At 43.8% G+C, this 23,614-nt stretch overlaps 1 protein-coding gene across 4 annotated transcripts; it reads left to right on the forward strand.

Annotated features, from left to right (window-relative positions):
* The first annotated feature begins 1,622 nt into the window (after positions 1–1,622).
* corin (corin, serine peptidase) lies at positions 1,623–23,079 on the forward strand. 4 transcript variants are annotated; one of them, XM_051879209.1, is made up of 23 exons: positions 1,623–1,776; positions 1,944–2,054; positions 2,245–2,399; positions 4,248–4,538; positions 9,130–9,340; positions 10,615–10,799; positions 10,895–11,008; positions 11,527–11,634; positions 12,732–12,842; positions 12,941–13,063; positions 13,135–13,242; positions 14,588–14,819; positions 14,917–15,062; positions 15,224–15,331; positions 15,430–15,543; positions 15,626–15,736; positions 17,138–17,255; positions 17,648–17,776; positions 18,141–18,190; positions 18,282–18,456; positions 19,218–19,489; positions 20,862–20,995; positions 21,268–23,079. In XM_051879209.1, exons 3-23 carry the CDS (start codon positions 2,279–2,281, stop codon positions 21,448–21,450), a joined length of 3,144 nt encoding a protein of 1,047 aa, XP_051735169.1. In that variant the 5' UTR covers positions 1,623–1,776; positions 1,944–2,054; positions 2,245–2,278; the 3' UTR covers positions 21,451–23,079. The 4 variants fall into 4 exon arrangements, with proteins under 4 accessions (XP_051735169.1, XP_051735170.1, XP_051735171.1 ...); XM_051879210.1 differs by having other exon boundaries at positions 4,248–4,511; XM_051879211.1 differs by lacking the exon at positions 13,135–13,242.
* The last annotated feature ends 535 nt before the right edge of the window (positions 23,080–23,614 follow it).

The raw sequence follows: 23,614 nt of genomic DNA on the forward strand, positions 1-23,614 counted from the left end.
CATTTTTGCTTTGTGGCAGGAGCGTTATCCTGCTGAAAGAGGCCACAGCCAGCAGGGAATACCGTTTCCATTAAAGGGTGTACATGGTCTGAACAATGCTTAGGTAGGTGGTACGTGTCAAAGTAACATCCACATGGATGGCAGGACCCAAGGTTTCCCAGCATAACATTGCCCAAAGCATCACACTGCCTCCGCCGGCTTGCCTTCTTCCCATAGTGCATCCTGGTGCCATGTGTTCCCCAGGTAAGTGACGTACACGCACCCGGCCATCCACGTGATGTAAAGGAAAACGTGATTCATCAGACCAGGTCTTCCATTGCTCCGTGGTCCAGTTCTGATGCTCACTGTTGGTGCTTTCGGCGGTGGACAGGGGTCATCATGGGCACCCTGACTGGTCTGCAGCTATACAGTTCCATACGCAACAAACTGATGCACTGTGTATTCTGACACCTTTCTATCAGAACCAGCATTAACTTCTTGAGCAATTTGAGCTCGTCTGTTGGATCGGACCACACGGGCCAGCCTTCGCTCCCCACGTGCATCAATGAGTCTTGGCCGCCCATGACCCTGTCGCCGGTTCACCACTGTTTATTCCTTGGAGCACTTTTGATAGATACTGACCACTGCAGACCGGGAACACCCCACAAGAGCTGCAGTTCTGGAGATGCTCTGATCCAGTCGTCTAGCCATCACAATTTGGCCCTTGTCAAACTCGCTCAAATCCTTACGCTTGCCCATTTTTCCTGCTTCTAACACATCAACTTTGAGGACAAAATGTTCACTTGCTGCCTAATATATCCACCCACTAACAGGTGCCGTGATGAAGAGATGATCAGTGTTATTCAATTCTCCTGTCAGTGCTCATAATGTTATGCCTGATCGGTGTATACACAAATTAATCGAAATCAGAATTGCATCGAATAATTAAACTCGTCTTAATGCCCTAAGATACATGCTATAATGCAGAAGTCTCAGTTCAGTGGAAGGATTTCTTGACTTTAATTTGCATGTATTCATTATTTACACATGAGGAACACCACCAGCAGTTTGAACTTCAGTTCAAGATTAATTTATAAAAAAGTATAAATTAGATTAGCACACAAAGCTAAAGCAGATCTGAAATGCAGAAAGAAGAGAACCATTTTCATATAATAAATTATAACGTTTTTCTTCATGGAGTTTAACTAGAATCAGTTTCATTAGTTTAGTTTTGCATTTGACTTTGAGAAACTGATCCTGGAGCAGCAGTGGATTGAGCTGAGCTCATAAATCACATGCGATAATGTGTAGTTTGGAGGCAAATGTCGCCAATGTAAATTAAGAGATGATTTTGTAGATTATTCTCGATTTCTGCTGTTTTCCCGCATTATTAGTTTTACTGAAGGATCTCTTGCGTTGATCTTTTCTTTCATATGTAGCTACTCTAAATAAATCCTTTAGTGGACGATAGAGTTCGACACATAAAATGTTGCTAGTTCCTGACCTCTATTGAATGTTTAAATGTTTGTTTTGGTCGAGGTTTAAAGGTCTTAATTTGATTCATTCAAGCCTGTCGGAACAAACCGCTTCTCTCTCTCTCTCTTTCTCTCTCTCTCTCTCTCTCTCTCTCTCTCCCACACACACACACACACACAGATATAAGTGAGCGCGCGGGTCTCGTTCGTCAGTGTGGCGCGGGTCGCGCGCAGACACGCTCGTGTTCAGTTACAGTCCGAGTGCAATAACAGAACACAGAGGAACAAAGTATGCGATGGAATCAGCTGCAGTGAACTTTCAGTAAGTATTCAGTGGGTCTCTTTCTCGTGTGTGTGTGTGTGTGTGTCAGAGTTGAACTCGCGCAGTTTCTCTCTTCCTTTCTGCTTCTATAAATAACACACTGGTGTGTCTGTGTGTGTGTGTGTGTGTGTGTGTGTGTGTGTGTGTGTCGGATTCTCCTGTTCAAGCTGGAAACTCTGAAGCGAAAATACCCGTGTATAAATAGCCTCTGATGCTCCTGATCTCCAGTGAACTGCTGCCGTTACCGGAGGAGCGTCACAGCGCGAGCTGATTCACCGGTGAGGCGCGCGCACGCGATCAAACTTCACAGCGTTATTTCTATTCATTATTGTGACTGTTGTTAAAAGAACATTACAGTTATTATTGATTTTAATATTAGCTATTGTTATGACTGAATATATGTCACTTGGATTCTGTTATCAGAAATCTGTTACACAAACTAACTGCAAACTCTGTGTGTGTCCTCAGGTGTGTGTGTGTGTGTGTGTGTGATGAGCTGATCATGGGTGAAGCGTTCACACACACTCAGCTCTGCGGGAAACATCTGCGTCTGCTGCTCTTCATCCTGCTGCCGTGTGTGTGCGTTCTGATCTGTGTGTGTGTGCTGCTGCTGATGCTCACAGGTAACACACACACACTCGCTCACTCACACACACTCTCATACACACGCACACACTCTTGCTCACTCACACTCACTCACTCGTTCACACACACACTGTCAGTCTGCTCTCAGCCTCAGCACACGGAGTGATGAGATAAACAAGTGTTAAAAAACAACTGTGACACACACACACTTACATTATGCGTGTTATAACACACACACACACACACACACACACCTGCTGTCTCTCTGTACAGGCTCATGTGTGTTTGATCATTAGAGCTGTTATTTCATTTGTCGTGTATCTGTGATTTTCAGGCTGTTTATGTCTAATTTTGTCTCCTGCCAAATGAGTCACAGCATGATATTCACAGAAGGAGTCTCTGAACGAGAGGAATCTGCGTCTGTGTGACACGTGTGTGTGTGTGTGTGTGTGTGTGTGTGTGTGTGAATGTGTGTGTGTGTTTTTGTGATTTATGAGGACACATTTGTATAATGACATGGGTATTACACTGGTATTATGACGTAAGCATGAAATATGATGATATTTCATGAGTCCTCATATTTAAAATGGCTTTAAAAACAAACTAAACAATGTTTTATTAAAAATGTAAAAATGCAGACAGTTTCCTGTGATGGGTAGAGTTAGTGTAGGGGGAGAGAATGTACAGTTTGTACAGTATAAAAATCATTACGCCTATGGAGAGTCCTCACTAAGATAGCAAAACAAACCTGTGTGTGTGTGTGTTTGTCTGTGTTGGTTCAGATGTGTCTGTTTGCTCCTCATAAAAGTGTAAAGCATTTGTCGTCTCATCAGCTCAAGGTCAAAAGGTCAGTCTGGACAGAGACACACACACACACACACGACATCTGGATGACTCTCATCCCACCAGCTCCGTGTCTTCGTCCTCTCTGTCTCTCTCTCTGTCTCTCTCTCTCTGTCTGCTCTTTGTTTATTGGCCGAGAGTCTCTTTGGTGGGACGTGATCAGAGCTGTGAAACGGAGACACTCGTCCTGTCCGGACGTCCTGCTGTGTCACAAGTCTGATTTTGCACCGTCACAGCGGCTGGTGTCTGTCTCTCTCTCCGTCCGTCTGTCTGTCACACAGTACGAGTGATTCATATTAAGTAGACAGTGTGTTCAGAGGAGCAGGAGTGTGTTACAGCATCAGATCCAGACCTGAGATCCTGTCGTGACCGTGATCAGTGTGTTTGATCTCCAGCAGCAGGTTTAGAGCTGGATCTGCTGGATCGAGCTGAACAGGAGCTCGGGCTCCTCTAGATCGATCCGGGCAGAGATTCATTCAGCTACAGCTGCAGTGAAGAACCGAACCCTGAAACACAAAAGAAGATAGTTTTTTGTCCATATAATGAAAGTCAATGTTGTTTCTTCAAAATATCTTTGGCTGAAGAAAGTAACTCATGCCGGTTCAGAGTAAATGATGACAGACTTTCATTTTTGGGTGAACGATCCCTTTAATGTCTGTTTGACGGGACGATTCTCATGCTTGCGGTGAAATCTTTTCCGGATGAGGGTCCAGTGCGTGGCATGAAAACGATCCAGTCTGAGAAGCGACATTGTTTATTATGGTGTGTTTGTCTCGGCAGAAGTGTGAAGCAGTATTGGTGTGTTCACAGATCAGAGCAAACTAAAACCATGTGAAAAGAGCTGCTGCCGTTTCCCGGAAGAGTTCGGATGCATTAATACACACTGTGTGTGTGTGTGTGTGTGTGTGTGTGTATGTATAAATATCCTCACTACTTCAGCTGTCGCTGGTTTTATATTTAATCTGTCCCACCGTCCAGCAGCAGACCTAGTCTTGTGTGTGCATTTCTTTCTTTTATCCACTGTTTTTTTCATGTTTGTCCAGGTTTATTTGGGAATGGCCTGCTGGATGCCGGAGCTCCCGTCTCCATAGCAACGCTCACGGTGCTGACCGATGGTCCCGTTAACAGCACCGACCCTGGCCCGATGATGTCCGATAACGGAACGGTCCCGACCCACGCTCCTCCACACTGGATGCCTCGCGCCGACAGCTCTTCATCCTCCTCTTCATCAGCGGGTCCCACCGCTGCTGCCTCGCTGGATTGGTGGACGTCCATTTCCACGGCGACGAGCATGAGCGCAGAGCCTGGTACGGCCGTGGAGCGGCAGATGAAGGGTTAAATTAATATTTCGCTAAAATTGAGCATGTTTATGATTGTTCTCTCTGCTGGAGGGTTTCTATATGTTTCTATGTGAGGTCAGATCCTCATAAAGGCATAGTTCACCCAAAAATGACCAGAATATGACTTTCTTTCTGCAGATGAACACAAAGATTTTAAGAAAAATAAGCAGCCATGTGAGCATAATCCACACGACCCCAGCGGACGGATCAGTGTCTTCATTGTTTAAAATATAAAATTTACAGTATTAGTGTTTTTCTAACACACACCTATCTTTTGGCTCAGAAAACACTGATCGTACTCTGGGGTCGTGTGGATTACACCTTATTTTGCGTCAACATTTGGGACTTACATTACATTGACTCACAGAGATGGATTATTTTTCTAAAAATCTTTGTGTTCATCTGAAGAAACTAAGTCATATATTTAAACATTTTTAGATGAACTATCCCTTTAAATGTCACATGCTTCAGTTCATATTTTATCATCTGCTTTGTCCTTCTGTCTCTGTCTCTCTCTTTAGCCCTTTTATGTCAAACATCTCGCGTCTTTTGTCCTCTACAGACCAGCTGCTAATCTAATTTAACACAGATTTCCCTGAGTCTCTCTCTCTCTCTGTCCATTTGTGTGTGTGAGACAGAGTGTTTTAGTGTCCTTAGTGAAGGTTCTGTCCCAAAAGTCATCTGTGAGTGTGTGTCCTCTGGTGATGACCTCTACAGGAGCTTTTATTTGTGTCTGTCTCCTCCAAACAGTCTAATGATTAATCATCTTTCCTGAGGTCCGTCTGTGTGTGTGTGTGTGTGTGTGTGTGTGAGGACTGTTCCTCTTGTCTTTCTGACTTTGACTTGAGCACCAGAATCACAATTACAATCAGTGACTTAGGGAGTGCACACACACACACACACACACACACACACACACACACACACACACACACACACACTCTCTCTCACACACACACACACACACACACACACACACACACACACACACACACACACTCAGGTACACATACACACGCATACTCACGCACACACACATGCACACTCTCACACACACTCTTTCTCTCTCACACACACATGTTGGGTTTCCATGTTTTCTGTATACGTAATGGTTTTTATACTGTACAAACTGTATATTCTCTCCCCTTACACTAACCCTACCCCTAACCCTACCCATCACAGAAAACGGTCTGCTATTTTAGATGTTCAAAAAAGATCAGTCTGTATGATTTATAAGCTTATTTCCTCATGGGGACCAAAAATGACGAGGTCAAAATTGACTGGTATTACTATACTTGTGGATATATTTTGTCCTCATAATGTAGGGAATACCATGACCACACACTCACACTTACATACACACATACACTCACATATATGGTCTAAGCTGTCGACACGACAGATCTCGTCACAGTTGTTGGTGCATCCAACGATGTGAATAGAGGCCTCGAAGGATCCTCGAAGGACATGGCTGGCCACTGGCGTTGCTCATAAACTGGCTAGATGTTGTTATTTTTAAGTTATTGAGCTTTTGGCGTCTTCGTTTGTCTACTGCAGTGGTGATCCGACTGGACTTAAAGGAGTGAATGGCAGTATGGCACTGTGTTTCGCCATGATGTCCCATCTGCAACCATCTCTTCAAGGTCATTTGGGTCCATGTTGCATAGTTTCAAATTGGCTTTGAGGCCATCCTTGTAACGCTTGAGTTGCCCTCCTTGAGAGCACATGCCGCTCTGGAGCTAGCCATAGAAAACCTGCTTTGCCGTGAATCTGCCATGCGTACAACATGTCCAGACCAGCGAAACTGAGCAGCGAACAGGAAGGCCTCAATACCAGTGATACCTCAGGTCTGGAGTACCTTAGTATTTGGGACCTTATCCTGCCATTTGATGTGCAGCACAACGGAGACAGCGCATACGGAACTGATCAAGTTTGGCAATCTGCTGGCGATAAATGGTCCAGGCCTCAGATCCATACAACAGAATTGTGAGGATGACTGCCTCATATACTGTCATCTTTGTGTCCACATGGATGCTGTGCTCATCCCATATTCTCTTGGAGAGTCAACTGAAGGCAACACCAGCTTTTGTGGGCACTGATGTGTAATGAGTAATTACCGGTGGATTGGAGTTTAACTTGAAGCATGACTTCTGTCTTCTTTAGACTGACAGTGAGCCCAAACCGGGAAACTGCAGTTCTGAAACGATTGCATAGTGATTGAGCTTCGGTAAGGTCGTGCACCATCAGTGCGCAGTCATCTGCATACAAGAGGTCATGCAGAATGTGTCTTTGTGCAAGCCTGAAGCCTGCGTAGATTGAAGACACCGCCATCTGTATGGAACTGGATTGGAATGCCCATGTTACAGTCCTTAAAAGCCACGGACAGCATCATGGAAAAAAAGATGATGAATAACAGTGAGGTGAGCAAACAGCCCTGTTTAGTGCCATTAGAGATGCCAAATGGATTAGACAGCTCACCATCATCCAGCACCTGACCAAGCATACCATCATGAAATGAACGGACGATGTTAACGAATTTCTCTGTGCATCCAATCTTACGCAGAATAAGCCAGAGCCCGGTGCGAGAAACTGAGTCAAAGGCTTCCATGAGGTCAATAAAAATCATATAAAGATTACTGTGTTGTTGTCGGCACTGCTCTTGAATCTGTCTAGCGGTAAACACCATGTCCATAGTGTCATGGCCTGCACGAAATCCACACTGACCTTCTGGGATGATGTTGCTGTCGTAAATGTGTTGTTGGAGCCAGTTCAGCAGAACACGTGCCAACACTTTGGCTACAATGGTGCGCAGCGAGATGCCGCGATGGTTGTCACAGCAGGCTCTGTCCCCCTTGCGCTTATGTATGTGAGCAATCAGCACATCTTTTAAGTCTTGAAATACAGCTTCCTCATTTCATATTTTGCTGAATAATGAGTGCGGCGAGAAGAGAGGGTCTACCTTCTTTCAGCACCCCACTTGGAATGCCATCAGAACCCGGGGCTTTACCAGAGGGCATCTGCTTAATGGCATGTGCAACTTCTTCCCGGGATGGAATATGGTCCAGGTCTGAGGCCGTTGGCCACTGCGCTATGTTGCTAAGCACTGATTCATCAAAAGCAGCTGGCTGGTTCAATACCAATTGAAAATGATCAACCCAGCCTCTGAGAATCTCAGCCTTGTCAGAATGTATGGTTCCGTCAGTGGCACGTATAGGTGTAGAACAGGCTCTCGTGGGCCCATAGACTGCCTTTAGACCGTGGTAGAATACCTTCATATCATATTGGTCTGCAGTAGACTAAAGTTCCTCAGCTTTTGACAGCCACCATCTGTGCTTCATTTCTTCCCCGAGTATATGCTGACTTCTTCACAGGGCTGGATTTATCAATGATCCATGCCAAGTGAGCTGTATGCATGGTGTTCAACAGGGCTTGCACTTCAACATCCTGATCGCCAAACCAGTCCTTATGTTTGGGTGTGGTGAAGCCGAGGCCTTCAGCAGCTGTGTTGTACGTGACATCCCTGAGGCACTGAACGTAAGGTGGTGTTAAGGTGTTCATAGAAAGACTCCTTCTGGTCATCACATAGGCACTAATCAAGACAGCACTATTGCCGTTCTTGAGCATCAGCTGCAAGGTCATCAGCCTTGGTGACAGGCTGCGTGGTTGCACTTCTAGGAGTGGTAGCAATGATGTCTTCACAGCGAATCAAATTCCAGGCTGCCTTGGCTGACTTTCAGGCTGCAAAGTGCAGAAGAATGTATAGTCGGCGTTGAATTCTGTGAGTTTGGTTTCTCCAGAAATTCTCGTCTCACTGAGAGCAGCAATGCCTATTCTGTATCTCGCCAGTTCACGGGCAATGATTGCAGTTCTCCGTTCGTGACGATCAACAGAGTCCAGAAGTGTGTGCACATTCCAAGAGGCAACAGGCAGTTTTTTATCTTTTGTACCTTTCGTCGACTGCAGAAGTAGATAATCAGCTGGTCAGCACTGTCCCCAAAAAGGGGTTGCTCTGTCACCTGGGCAGGATATGGATAGTATTTTCATACTGTCATTCCAGGTCAGCATCAAATGACCGTCACACCTGGTGCAGCAAGTTGGCTGGAAGTGATCCCAAGATGGGAACCATACCACCCTTCAGAGTGACTGCTGTGCTGTCTTCGCCAATGTCATGACAGGCCGAGTTGTAGCCAAAAGACATCATGGCAGTCTTCGCCGAAGCCCATTTGTCCAGCCATTTTCAGGGTTCCTGCAAGGCCTGTCCACCTCGTGTAAGGCCCTAGGTGATTCTTCGGTGCAAGCACCTCCATCACTGATGGTATAGCCAGAGTAGGCAGTCCCCTACTTAACCGTTCACCCCCTCACCACGCTGAGGTGTGGGTCGGACTTGGAGGGGGACCCATACTCACACTCACTCACACGCGGACACAAACACACACTCTCACAAACACACACGTCTGGTTTACTATCTTTGTGGGGGCTCTCCATAGTCGTAATGGTTTGAAAGCTCACCTGCTTTAAACTGACCACTGAAATCACTCCTTGCTCAATGCATCAACCAATCAGATTTCACTTTTCTTTGTAACAGGTTCCTGCTCTGACATCACAGAGAGTCAGTGTCACATGCTGCCTTACAATCAGAGTGGTGTGTTGCCGGGGATGACCGTCGTCAAGAGCAGCGAGCTGCAGATGTTCCTGAAGTTTTTCAGCTACCTGAGTCGGCTGTCCTGTTACAGACACATCATGTTGTTTGGATGCTCCATCGCACTCCCACAATGCATCAGCCATGGAGATCGCAGGTCTGTGACATGCATCAAAATACAGTGTGATCGCGTTCCGCCTCCGTGTTCAGGTTCAGTATCCTCAAATTAAATGGAGAAAGTGTAATGTGCAATATGGCAGAATAAGTCCCGCCTTCTAAATAAAAGAAAAAAATATTTTATAAAAAAATATATTTTACAAAATGAATTGGACTCTGAAATTTCTAGAAAATCAAAGCCGTATGTCTAACCAAGTTGTGTTCCAAATTTGAAGTTGATATCACAAAAATTGAGCTGCTAAAAGGTTTTACCATTTCCATTGTAACGCAATGTCCAATTTCAAAACAGTTTTCTCAGGATACATTTTGAGTGTTTAAGCTAATTTATGATTATTACAAAAATATGTGATGGGGGGAAAAAGGCAATAAAAAGCACACCAAGTTGACACTAGCTGTTCCCATCTACCTTTTTTTATGCTCATTTTGGAATATTGCATAAAAAACACTGGATGGAAACGCCAATATGTGCATAAATTCTAAAAATATGCACTAAAAAACGGATGCGCTGGATACATTTTTTATCCAATTAGAAGACATGCGCATAAACTACGATAGAAACACATTTACTGAATAAATCCCTCAAAACCTCATGTGACTTTGCCTCAGCAGAGGCTGTGATTGGATAACTGCACTAACCACCGGACCAATCGGATCACAGCATCTCAAATGTTGGTTTGGTGGTTCTGAAAGTCTGTCATCAGAATGATTTGGTTTAATTCCCTCCAGAAGGGATTAATTCCCTCTCACACGATTGTGTTCCCAAACACCAGCATCCGAACGCAAGAGAAAGAGTCCAATTGCAGTAACTTCCTTTTTTATTACTGATATTTTGAGCCAGTTTCCCAGGAAGTGACGATTTTGTTCTCTTATTTTGTTCTCTTAACAAATACTAGCGGCGCGTCCTAATTTGCGCACTTATGCACTATTCTATGTTGTTTTGTATTATAAATCGTAGTGTCCACTGAAAATTACAACTAAAATAACAAAAGTACACTTCAAATACCCGGATGATGCACTTAATTAACTGAAAAAATACAGTGTGGAATGTTGGACACTTCATGAACTCGACTGTCGCGGCTTAAAATACATAGTGGTGGGGGGCTTACAGTCTCTGACGGTGAATAACAAAATAACCTTATAAAATTCACTACATAGATCACAAGTACACAGTGTTTAAGTGTATAGTGTGCTGTTACTGTATGAAACACTAGCACAGCTGTTTCTGTTTCTGATGAACGGACGCTGGTGTTGCAGGATGCTGGTGCTGCCATGTCAGTCGTTCTGTGAGGCGGCTCGTGAAGGCTGTGAACCCATGCTGCAGATGTTCAACGCGTCCTGGCCGGACTTCCTGCGCTGCTCTCAGTTCACCAATAACACGGGAACTGCAGCTGAAAACACTCCGCTCTGCTACACGCCACGACAGGCCAGAGGCAAACTCTGTGAGTCAGGACACGGGCTTTCTTCAGGTACCGGAGTCGCATTTGGAATGAATGAAGTTCTGATGGTTTGTCTTTTTTGTGATTTTTGTCCTAAGCTGTGTGTGGAGGAAGTGATCACTTTCTGTGTGCGACCGGAATATGTGTCCCTCTCAAGCTGGTGTGCAACGGATACAACGACTGCGATGACTGGAGCGATGAGGCCGATTGCAGTAAGTGGGTGCTTTTTCTTTCTTGTTATTAGTGCTTCCTTTCCTTGTGTCTTCAGCCCCTTAAAATACGAGAAAATGATGAGGAAGAGAAGGAAAACTGGGAATATTCTTGATCACTCGAGTGTCACTTCAAAGTGTCATCATCTGCACTCAAAAGATCTGCCTCTATATGTTGTTAAAGTTTAGTTATTTAAGAAATTCATAATAAATATTACTTAATCAAGAAACCTCATTATTTATTTTATAAATGTATGATGTGACAGATGTGAAGGGGAGGAGAATTTGCATGTGCGTCAGGTTTTACACACACCTGCTCTGGACGCTTCCTCACTCCTCATTCCCTTTGAGATACTCTTCAAGATGTCTGACTTTGATCGGTTTTCAGGTCTCGACGAAATGAGGAAGCATCTGTTTGAGATTTGAGAAGGTGTTTGTGCCAACCTGTGTTCACCAGCAATGCATCACATGTTGCTGTAATGATATCTGACTGTGATCTTCTGGTTCTGTCGTTTGTCCAGCTTGTGCAGATGGTCAGTTTTCGTGTGCTACTGGTCGCTGTGTCAGTTCTGATCTTCTGTGTGACGGCTACGATGACTGTGGCGATCTGAGTGACGAGCAGAGCTGTGGTGAGTACATTTGCTATGCTTCATTTGGGTTCACAATTGAGATCAGGTCAGTTCTTAACAGGAGAATCCACTCACACTGTGCACATGTTCAGTACGAGAACTGACGGGAGCTAATCCAGCAATCTGAAGAGCTTCATATGCCTCGTTTGTGTGCATGTCAGAGATTAGCAGCAATCACAGCTAGGGCTGTCAAACTGAACATGTTAATGCGTGTGCTTAATGGAGACGCAATACTCAGAGCCGATCGTTGAAGTTGGTAGAAGAAGTTTGGAGAAGAATTGAGCACAGACCGGTTTGAATGATTGTCAGAGAGATGGTGGAGGGCAGAAGCTAATGTCTGTGAGGAGTTTGCGCTGCTCTGATCAACTGTGTCTGATGAAGATTTGACTCTGAACTGTAATGTTACCTTCAAGGCCCTGATACACTCACGGAAAAGTTCCTTTTCATTCTTCGCTTGGGGGTAAAAAGAAGTGTGAAATGCCTTTGCAGTGATATACTGTTAGGGAACATCGCGATGCCGCCCATGTTTGAATGAATATGTAAATAAACGCACCACAAAAATGGAGATCACCTGCGAAGATCTTACCTCGATGGACTCAAACAGACGAAATGAGTCTGAGAAGAGGTCCACGTGAAAGAAGGCGGAGCCTCAGGCCACACCTCCTATTACGATATCATCACGAGCCAATGGTAGTACGAAATGTGTTTTGCAGCTGGAGTGAACTTTTCCTGAAAGTTCGCTTTGGCAAGCTGTTTCGAACTCCCAAAACGAACTTCATTTTGACCTGATTTTGGAGCCAAAATAAATCGGGGCCTTTATACCTAAAAGAAGGCGGGGCCTCAGAGCCACACCCACCTATTACATCATCATCACCACCGACCAATGAGAGTTCAAAGGTGTTTACCAGCCAGAGCGAACTTTTCTGGAAAGCTTTACCAATCTTCTTTCAAACTCCACACCAGTTTGTTCTTCGATTTCACTTGAAGTGTATCGGGTTAAAAGTTCTATTTCCCAATAAAGCATAAAGAATTTCTGCGCATGTGTTTCACTTACTTGAGTTCATTGGTCTTTACTGAAGTGTTTTCCTCTTCTGCAGCGTGTGACGGAGCTAAAGAGCATCGCTGTGGAGAAGGACGCTGTATTCCTAGAGACTGGCTCTGTGACGGAGACCACGACTGCCTGGACAAAAGCGACGAGCTGAACTGCTGTGAGCCACTGCACACTGCCTTCTCTGTAGTGTGTGTTTGTGTGACCCTGCAGTTCATTAACGTGTTTGTGTGTGTGTGTGTGTGTGTGTGTGTGTAGCGTGTAAGTCCCAGGGTTTGGTGGAGTGCAGGAACAAGCAGTGTATTCCCAGTGCCTTTCGCTGCGATGGTGAAGATGACTGTAAAGATGGCAGTGATGAAGTGAACTGCACACAGCAACAGAGTGAGTGCACAAACACACACACACACACACACACACTCTCACACACACACACTGATGGCTCTGTCTCTCAGCTCAGGGTTTGTGTCCACCTGGTCAGTCCGGTTGTACTTCCACCTCCTGCTCCTCTGGCTGTCATGGAAACACGTCATGTGACCTGCGCAACACTGGCATCAACTGCAGTGAGTGAAACTGACCTCTGACCTGCGACCTCTGGCCACACACAGAGCACTGCAGAGTTTCCCATGTTTTACTCCTATGTTTTACCTCTAGATTTAGTGTCAGTTAGTTTAGCCAAACGGCAAAAAACACAGCTTTAAGCAACCTGATTGGATAGTTTTAATGTGTGGTAACAACACACTTTAACCCTTTCACGCATAGAGGTCAGTCCAGTGGACCGCTGTTAAAAAGCCGTTTTCTTGTGTATAGTTGCACATCAACCTCTACAGTGGACTCTAGTGCATCATCCTATACACTGCCACCAAGTGGCAAGCCTTTGTATGTGGATTTTTTTTTCTCCAAACCAAGATGGCCGACGGCCAGTCAGAAATGCCAAGTTGCTCCGGATTATCCATCCATTCCTTCTATCCTAGGAGATTTTTGCAGGTAAAACGAATGTTGTAACATCAAGTAACTTCTTAGGAGTCATATCATTGTTAAATTTTCCAAGTATTGATTTTAGATTGGGAGGAATTAATCATCTGTCCATTAAATTGGACATCATGCATCACTAGCTACATTTCAGCTACGATTCATACTATTACTGTGACTGTTGTTCTTGAAAATACTTCATCTGCAGAAACGTTTTTTGGCTGTATTTGTGTTATTATTAATCCGATTGTGTAATGTACGTTATGTACATTACTTGTAATGCGTTACTTTACTCGTTACATCAGAAAAGTAATCTGATTATGTAATGCACATTACTTGTAATGCATTTCAGTCTGAGGTTTTCTCAGAGGAGAGCTACGGTAGATATGTGTCCATTTTGATTATTATCAGAATTATCAGCTAATAAGGTTAAATCGACGTACTGTGGTAGGCTGGAGGGAGCGTGAGCGTTGTGTTTCCACAGAGCTGTACCTTCTTCAGATCTTTGATGGAAACACGTCTTCATGTTCTGATATCAAAGACACATGAAGTTCAACTTGTGTGAAGTTTTTCGCTGTCTGCTGGTTGAACAAACTCAACTGCGTTTACAATAAATGAAGCTGGATTATATATTTTTTGTATATATGTTATAGTTGTCACATGATTATATTCATTGGTTTGTTAAATACCAACAGTCTTACTGTTATTACTGTATTATGTTTAATACAGTATCTCTTCATTTAAAAACACATACTGTGGACACCTGAAGATCTCTTTGTAAAATGTGTAAAAAAAAAAAATGTTTAAATCTTGTTTATCATACCCTAAAAGCAATAAAAACACATCCTGACTATGGTTATCATAATTCATGCATGAAAGGGTTGATGTTTGTGTTCTGATGATCTTTGACATGTGTGATGACCGTGTGTTTTTCAGGCAGCTGCGAGCCCATCTCTGTGGAGATCTGCATGAATCTGCCCTATAACTCCACCAGATTCCCCAACTATCTGGGTCATCAGTCTCAGAAGGAGACGTCAGTCAGCTGGGAGTCGTCGCTCTTTCCTGCGCTCGTTCAGACAAACTGCTACAAATATCTCATGTTCTTCGCATGTACAGTGCTTGTGCCAATGTGTGACCCTTTAACACAGCAGAGAGTGCCGCCCTGCAGGTCAGTGTGTGTGTGTGTGTGTGTGTGTGTGTGTGTGTGTGTGTATGCACCTTTATGATTATGTATAATGACACTGATGACTGTGTGTGTGTATCAGGTCTCTGTGTAGGAATTCAAAGGAGCGTTGTGAGTCAGTGCTAGGAATTGTGGGATTGCAGTGGCCTGAGGATACAGATTGTGCTCAGTTTCCAGAGGAAGGTCAAGCAAACAGTTCCTGTTTACTTCCTGATCCGGATGTGAACGGTCAGTGCACAGACACTCGCAAACTAAAGCAACTTTCATGTTTTCATTCGTTTGGATTGAACTGAGCTGAATGTGTTTTCCTCAAGCATACGAAACAAAATGTAAATGAAGATCATTCTATAACCTGAAAATGTGTGTGTGTGTGTGTGTGTGTGTCTTAGAGTGCTCTCCCAGTCACTTTAAGTGTCGCTCGGGACGATGCGTCCTCTCATCCAAACGCTGTGATGGACACACAGACTGTGATGACGACAGCGATGAGGAAACATGCGGTGAATAAAAACGCACAAACTTGACGTGATAAACACACTCAAACACCCCACTCACAAACACACAACACATGTGAAGACTCCTGCGTCTCTGTCACTAGGCTGTGTGGAGCGGGGCTTGTGGGAATGTCCCGGAGACAAAACCTGCATCCATCACAACATGATCTGTGACGGGTTTCCTGACTGCAGCCAACAGGAAGACGAGAAGAGCTGCTGTGAGTGACACACACTCATTTTAGTGGCGCTGGAGTGTGTATGTGCACGCTCTCATGTGTGCGTGTGTGTTTGTGTTTTCAGCCGCGTGCAGCAGTCATGAGCTGGAGTGTAATAATCATCAGTGCGTTCACCGATCGCTGTGGTGTGACGGCAGGAGACACTGCTCTGACAGCTCAGACGAGTGGAACTGCGGTAAGAGACTCTTCCATATCCATCAGCTGGACTTCTTCCTGTCCATCCTTGCACTGTAAATCAGGTCGATGTCAGCTGTGATTATCCCCTTAAGCCCGAAGTGTCCCACCGGCGGGACACCTCCCCCCGCGAAAAAATTCATAATCAAATTAGTAAGCAACCACTGACAGGAATAATACAAAATAGGTATCATTTTAAAACTTAGAAACAGCTTTTTAATGCATCCAACCATTTTGTTCAACTCTTAACGAGTGCTGAGTCATCACTCTAAAACGGAGTGTACCGCCTGCGGGCATCACCTAGCTACAAAAAAATTAATAATCATATTTTTCAAAACTCCTGACTAGATCATCACAAAATAGGTGTCATTTAAAGGCTTAGAGTCTGAACTTTACAATGAATGTAGCTTGAATGTAGCACTTTGATTAACTCCTTAGTACTGCTGAGTTATTTGCTGAAAAAAAATAATTTTTAAAAAAAATCATAATTTAGGATTTTTTTTTTTTTACTATGTACTCCAATGTGTCAAAAGCATCATACAGCTCAGATAATCATTTGTCATATGTCGTTTGAAAGGTCTCATGGAGTAGAATACAACGAGTATAATTGTTTTGGGCTTTGCCTAAACTTGAGCGAGTTTTTGTACGTGAAGACCCATATGTAAATAATAAACCGATGCAGCAGATATGTCACGTTTTCGCTCATAACATCAAGAAACATGCTCTGATTGTGGAAAATTATTATTTACAGCAGATTCTCACGATTAAAATGAGTCCAACGTCAGCATAATCCAATAAGCCGATCACGAGTTATTGATCACGCAATTACGACACATAAAACCCCACAGGCGCACAGATGTTAACTGAAGCTAAAATGTCCAAATTGAAAAAGTTTCCTTTCAAACAATATCAACCTTTTGACTCTCCTTGCTATAGTTTTGGAGTTACCAGTCTTTACTTTTTTGTGTGTCACTCTGAAAATACCCTAAGTGGTTAAAAACTACAGCACGCTCAGAGAAACAAAACCGCAAACTGACTGAAGTGTGTTTGATGGAATTTAAAGTAAGATCAGCCAGACACTGTGGTGATCATTTTAACAGTTCTCGTGATGAGCTTATTCAAATCCAGCTGTTCTCTGAGCCGTGGTGCAGTGATGAGGACAGGCTTCACTCTGGAAACTGATGGTGTTTATGATGGGCTGCTTATAGGCTAGGTGTTTCTTAGCCCGTACGTGAGACTGAACTGTCAAGACAAATAGAAATTTCCAGAATGCTTTTTCAGCACTTTATTATATATGCCATTTGCCATCTCTCTCTTCCTCGTTCCCTCCATTTTCCTGTCCATATTATTCTGAACATATTATCATGTGTAAGAGAAGTGTTGATGTTGTGTTTGCCTCTAGTGTCTCTGTCTGACGAGGGTTTGGTGCTGGTGTATAAGGCCGGGTTGGAGTATCAGGTGTGTGCGGATGGATGGAGCTCAAACCTCAGCAGCATCACATGTACACAGATGGGTTTAGGGTAAGGTCAGTACACAGACACACGCGCACCAAACACACTCACTGCGAGAGATGTAAATTACACCGAATGCTTATCTTGTGTACACAGTAAGCAGATCTTAGTTTTCCCACGCGCTCTTCAGAAAACCACTCATGCTCTTGAGCCGAATGCTGCAGGACTCCAGAACCCTGATCTAATGTGTTAAAGAACTTTCTCCATCTGATACTAACTTTCTTAATGGTGCTGTTACTGTTGCCATTTGTTATGAGGGAAATTATGGCTGCCAGTTTCTCCTGTACAAACAATATTTGCCAGTTAGTTGTTCAAAATTACAGCGAGTATGTGCAGGTTTGATTATAGAGTCCAAAATGTCTTCACTATTAAAAACATTGTGTGTGTGTGTGTGTGTGCAGTTCTCCTCTCTCTGCAAACGCAGTGCTGGACGTGTCGTCTGCTGCGGGACGGAGGCGCTGGCTGCATGTCGACCCAGAATGGAGTCCGCAGAACATGTTTCCTCTACAGGGCCTGCTGGAAAAACGAGGGTGTGTGTGTGTGAGACCTAGCTGTGCATCTGGGGACAAAATGACTAAATCAAATGTTCCCTACATCTGACTAAACACTCTTTTCAGTGACTCTTTCTAAAGGGATTATTGGTCAAAAAGAGACTAAAGAATGATGTCATGAAAGTCGAAACATGCTGAAAGTTGAATTCTAGACTCTTGCTTGTAATTATCAATCACTTCATGAAAGAACAGCAGTTACTGAGAAGAGCCGGTTTAGAGACTGACTTCACTGAACACAAACACACAACAGAGCCACAACACAACACACTACATGTAGAATGTGTTTGACACTTGATCTATCAGAAACGCATGTCACTCTTATCAACATCACTTCCTTCTGCAGGCAGAGCTGTCCATCATACAAGAAGATCTCACTGCAGTGTACAAGAGACGGTATGTATGACTGACTGACACACACACGCACGCATGCGCGTCTACTGGCCGTAAGATGCTGTTTCATCATTCGTTCTCTCTGTCTTTTTAGAATGTGGACGCCGCCCTGCTGGACGGATGGTGAAGAGGATTCTGGGAGGCCGTACGAGTCGCCCGGGCCGGTGGCCGTGGCAGTGCTCACTGCAGAGTGATCCCAGTGGACACATCTGTGGCTGTGTGCTCATCGGGAACAAGTGGGCTCTTACTGTGGCTCACTGCTTTGAGGGGTGAGAGAGCACACACACACACTACAGATACACACACTACAGATACACACAGCAGTCCTAGTCCTGGAGTTTCTGGGGGTCAAAACTCTGTGAGGCCCCTGTCAGTGCCTTCATAAAAACCCCAAAACGACCCCACACCCCTTTATCTGTTCTTTCTGAGTAGCTGATTTTAATAAACATTAGTATTAATTACAATGGTACTCAATATTCAAGCTGCACTACCAATATTCTCTAATGGAACATGAAGGAACATCACTTCTGCTTCCAAATGGTGCTGGCCGTGAGAGAGAGAGAGAATACAAAACACATTAAACTTTCAGTAAGAGAAATTAAGTAAAACTAAATCTAAATTTTGCTTGACAGCTAAATAAATGCTATCTCTCTGGCGCCATCTAGCGTCAGAAACACTATGACACACTAAGAAAACTAAAGCATTATATACTTTACTCAAGAAAATGCCCTGACAGGATTCACATGACAGCTTGCATGACTGAACAGGAATGAGTTTATTTCTTATACATTTAAACACATATAAAAACTTTTTGATTTTTAATGCGTACTGACAAAATCTGGAGATCTGGACTTCATTGCATGGTCTGTTAAGACTAAATAAGAATTTAAAATTATAGAAAAATACATACCTTCTTTCAGAATTTATTAACTTTACAACATTAACACTGTTATTTTCCTGTATATTACTATATGAGTAAATGTGACTAGACTAGTCCGTGTAACTGGTGATCTGTTGTTCCCGTGTGCAGGCGTGAGAGCGCAGACGTGTGGAAGGTGGTTCTTGGGATTAATAATCTGGATCATCCTTCTCCACACATGCAAACACGGCGAGTCAGAAGCATCATCGTTCACTCACGCTACAATCGCGCGGTCGTCGACTATGACATCAGCGTGGTGGAGCTGGAGTCGGAGGTGCAGGTGACCAGTTACGTGCGACCCGTCTGTCTGCCGCGCCGCGGACAGCTGCCCAAAGCCGACCAGTACTGCCACATCACGGGCTGGGGACATGTGGGGAACAGAAGTGAGTGAAGTTCTTCTCTGTTGTGACGTATATTCCAGTGAAAGGCTTCTGGAACAAGAACAAATGTAGGGCAGGGCTTGATTTCGTCTGTGGGGAATAGAGTACCTCAGGGATGACGTGTTTTTGTAGGCCAACCCAGAAGGTAGCGGCGCACGGGTTCCCTCGATCGAAAGCCCACGCATTTTCCCCATAGACTTTTGGAAAATGGCAAAAAATAAGCTCTGTGTTTAACAAAGGGTTATGACACTTACACGTTTTGTCTATCAAGATAATCTTTACAAGTTAACACAACATTTATACATTTTGAAGCCTAAATAAAGTGGTCAGATATAAAAAGCTACCTGTAGGCTATAAACTACAGCACGGATCAACGTCACCACCACCAAGCTTCCTCAAACTTTATTAAAAAACAACTTTATTTAAAAACATGCTCGCTGATTATGATCTGCGCTGTGTATGAATATTATCCACTTTTTCATGAGAAATGCTGTCCAAATGTCCTGTTTGTCACAATGACGTCTAAAGTCCCCGCCAAAGGAAGTAGTCCATTTTAGCAACTTGTTAGCAACCGCCGTTTTTAAGACACAATAAAGGTTTAAAAAAATCACAAGCGGGTTATAACTGGTGTGTTTTATGTCATAGATCAAAACGTGAAAATATTTAGAGGCTTTGTTAACCACAGACCTTATTTAAGGCGATTTAGCAAAAACCCATTGACTTCGGGGCGATGGAACCGGAAGTCCTAAAACTCGCTTCCGGGTTTTGCCTACAAAAACACGTCATCTCTGAGGTACTCTATTGATTGGATGGTTGTGGTTTGCTATTGGTGGATCTCATGTGAGTGACAGGTCGCCCCGCCCTCATCATCAGAGAATCTGTTGATGTCAGTGATGTAATAAACAACTCATTAATGCCCCGTGTCTGATGATGAGAAACTGGACTTGAGTAATGAGAGTATAATGAGACGTGATCACAAGAACGGAAGGTTCACACAAACATTTACTTCCCATGGTGCCGCTCAGACCCGTGGAGCACAGAAGACGTCTCAGTGTTTTATTTGTCCATACGGTCAAAGTCTATCAAAATGAGCACCAGTTCGTTTTGGACTCTGGTGGCGTCCGGTGACAAAACCAAGCTAAACGCTCTTTGAAAAATCTTCTTGTTCCACCGAAGAAAGAGACTCATACAGGTTTGGATGACATGAGGGCGAGTAACTGATGACAGAATGATCAGTTATGGGTGAACGGTCACTTTTTGGACGATTCAGTGACTAGATTTAGTTTATGATTTAGTAATGTAGGCAGATCAACAGCACAAGTTGTCCTGTGTTGTTGTTGTTGTTGATGATGTATGTTCATATCTTCTGCCGCAGTGCCGTTTAAGCTGCAGGAGGGAGAGGTGCGGATCATCTCCGTCTCTCAGTGTCAGTCTTACTTCGACATGAAGACCATCACGTCACGGATGCTCTGCGCCGGATATGAGGCGGGAACCATCGACTCCTGCATGGTGAGTCGTCACAGTGACATCATGACTGTGTGTGTGTATCGTCACGGTGACATAATGAGTGTGTGTGTATGGTGTCACGGTGACAATGTGTGTGTGTGTCTCGTCACGGTTATATTATGTGTAGGTGTGTGTGTCTCGTCACAGTTACATTGTGTGTGTGTCATCACAGTTACATTATGAGTGTGTGTGTGTTGTCATGGTGACATTATGAGTGTGTGTGTGTGTGTGTGTGTGTGTCGTCACAGTGACATTATGTGTCTGTGTGTGTCCAGGGTGACAGCGGCGGTCCGCTGGTCTGCGAGGAGGACGACGGCCGCTGGTCTCTGTATGGTTTGACCTCCTGGGGCTCCGTGTGTTTCTCTAAGGTCCTGGGCCCCGGCGTCTACGCCAATGTGACTCACTTCACTGAGTGGATCGAGAGACAGATTTACCTGCGCACGTTTAGCCTGCTGTAGGTGAACACACACACACACACACACACACACACACACACACGCGCGTGCACAGCTGGAGACGGACCGTGAACCTGCTACACTGATCATTCCACATGTGAGTGTGTGCCACTCGTTTTGGACTATGATGGGCACGTCTCATGCTACAAGCTTCACACTTCCTCACGTTACTGTGGCAGTAATGACTCACGCGCTCAAGAGGGCGACAATTTCCTTCAGATGTCTGTCATTAAACCAGATGTGTTCCTATTCAGGCAGCTGCTATATGTCGACAGTTAAACTAACCTATTCAACCAGATTCTCTTCCAGTGTTGCTCTGCAGTGACTGCTGAAAGAGAAACTGACCGAGAGCGTTTGTGCTAATGCTTCAGCACCCATTACATGCTAGAGAACATGAACATTAGGCGTTGTGTTCTGACTCCGTTTGGAACACAACAATGAATGTCAGCGAGCTTCACATTCAGGCCTGTATGATCTGACACATTATCCAGAAACAGAGAATCACCCTTATAAACACCACAGACTGATACACGGACAGTGCGCGCGCGCGTGTGTGTGTGTGTGCGCGCGTGTGCTTGTGTGTGTATGAGAGTGTGTGTGTGCGCGCGTGTGCGTGTGTGTGTGTGTGTGTGTGTGTGTATGTGTGTGAGTGAGTGTGTGTGTCTGTTTCACACATCCTGTATCTGCAGCACATCAGCAGACGTACGTTCACTTTCACACTGACACGTTTCTGTTGTTACTACATTCATAAACAGCCATAATGAAATATATATTGATAATTATTAAAACTTTGATTGTCCTGAAATCAGTTTACATGATAGCTGAACAGCCTTCCTGTAGCTCAAACAGTAGAGCACGGTGCTCGCAACGCAAAGGTCATGGGTTCGATTCCCAGGGAAAGCAAGAGCTGATAAAAATGTGCAGCTTGAATCCAATCTAAGTTGCTTAAAGCGTTTGCCAAATGCATAAATGTAAATGTTAATCTATCAATAATCTACCCGAGCGTCAAAGCGCAGCTGTAAACTGAGTTTGTGTCTGTAGACATCGTGTTTTATCATGCTTCATAAAGCCCTATTGTGTAGATAAACAGGTCCATTTTCAGCGTGTTTTCTGTGGCGCGGCTCAGACAGGCTTGTGTTTGTTAATGTTGCCACTGAAACAAATGCGTGCTGCTGGTGCGAGATGTGCGAAACAGGCTTCACGATTTCACACCAGTTCAAAGGGCTCCTGCTGCTCACCTTCCTTTCCTCTGCATTTTCTCTGCTGCTATTGGTTGGTTCTGTAAATGGGCAGGACCTTCAAAACCTCTCAACCAATGATCTTCTATGATGGTTTGTGTAGTTAATGACATCAGTGTGTTTCTCAGGCGGATCCAATGCTTTCCCTCTAGTGTGTTAAACGTGTTTGTGTCGTAGTAATATTCTCTTCACGTCACGTATGACTGTGTGTCACAGAGCTTCTGCCTTTTAGTGCAACATTCCGTCGGTTTTCATTTTTAAAAGAATATTTTTCTACTGATTTTGTGCACATAAAGCAGTAAATCTGAACTCTGTACTATGTTTTTAATGCTCTGTAAATACAGTTCACGTTTGTGTAAAAATGTGCATTAAAGATTTATATCCATTACATTAACTTGAGATTTGTCACTTTGTCCTCCCATTTTTATAAATCAATCACTGTGGCTAGTGGTTTTCCAAAGTTGCCATATAAAAAATTGCCATATACTGTAGATATTTTTAATATTATCTCATAATTTGTCAGCAGGTTTATTAGGCTGCTGTCACTTTAAGAGCTGACGCATGGATCCATTATACTGTTACACATGCGTTTTCTTTCTCATTTTTACATTCACTTCAAACATAACAGAACATTCATGTGTTTACATGAATACTCGCCAAGAATGGCATTTTGACATTATTTTGTGTGTGTTTGAATGTTTAAGTGCAATAAGCAGCGAAAAAGAACTTAGTATTTTTACTATTTTTATATATTAATCTAAATAAAGCTTTGTGCAGTAAAGAGAAGTGAAGCAGTTGTTTAGTGGTTCTAGATTTTTGCACATAAGATGAAATATTTAAGTTTCTCATGGTCTCAGAGATAAATATATATTCCTCCTTTTTGACATTTTTTGCTGCTTGAAATCTTAATTCCTGAATTAATCCCAAAA

This window comes from Ctenopharyngodon idella, chromosome 22, assembly GCF_019924925.1.
Source record: "Ctenopharyngodon idella isolate HZGC_01 chromosome 22, HZGC01, whole genome shotgun sequence".
Lineage (NCBI taxonomy): Eukaryota > Metazoa > Chordata > Actinopteri > Cypriniformes > Xenocyprididae > Ctenopharyngodon > Ctenopharyngodon idella.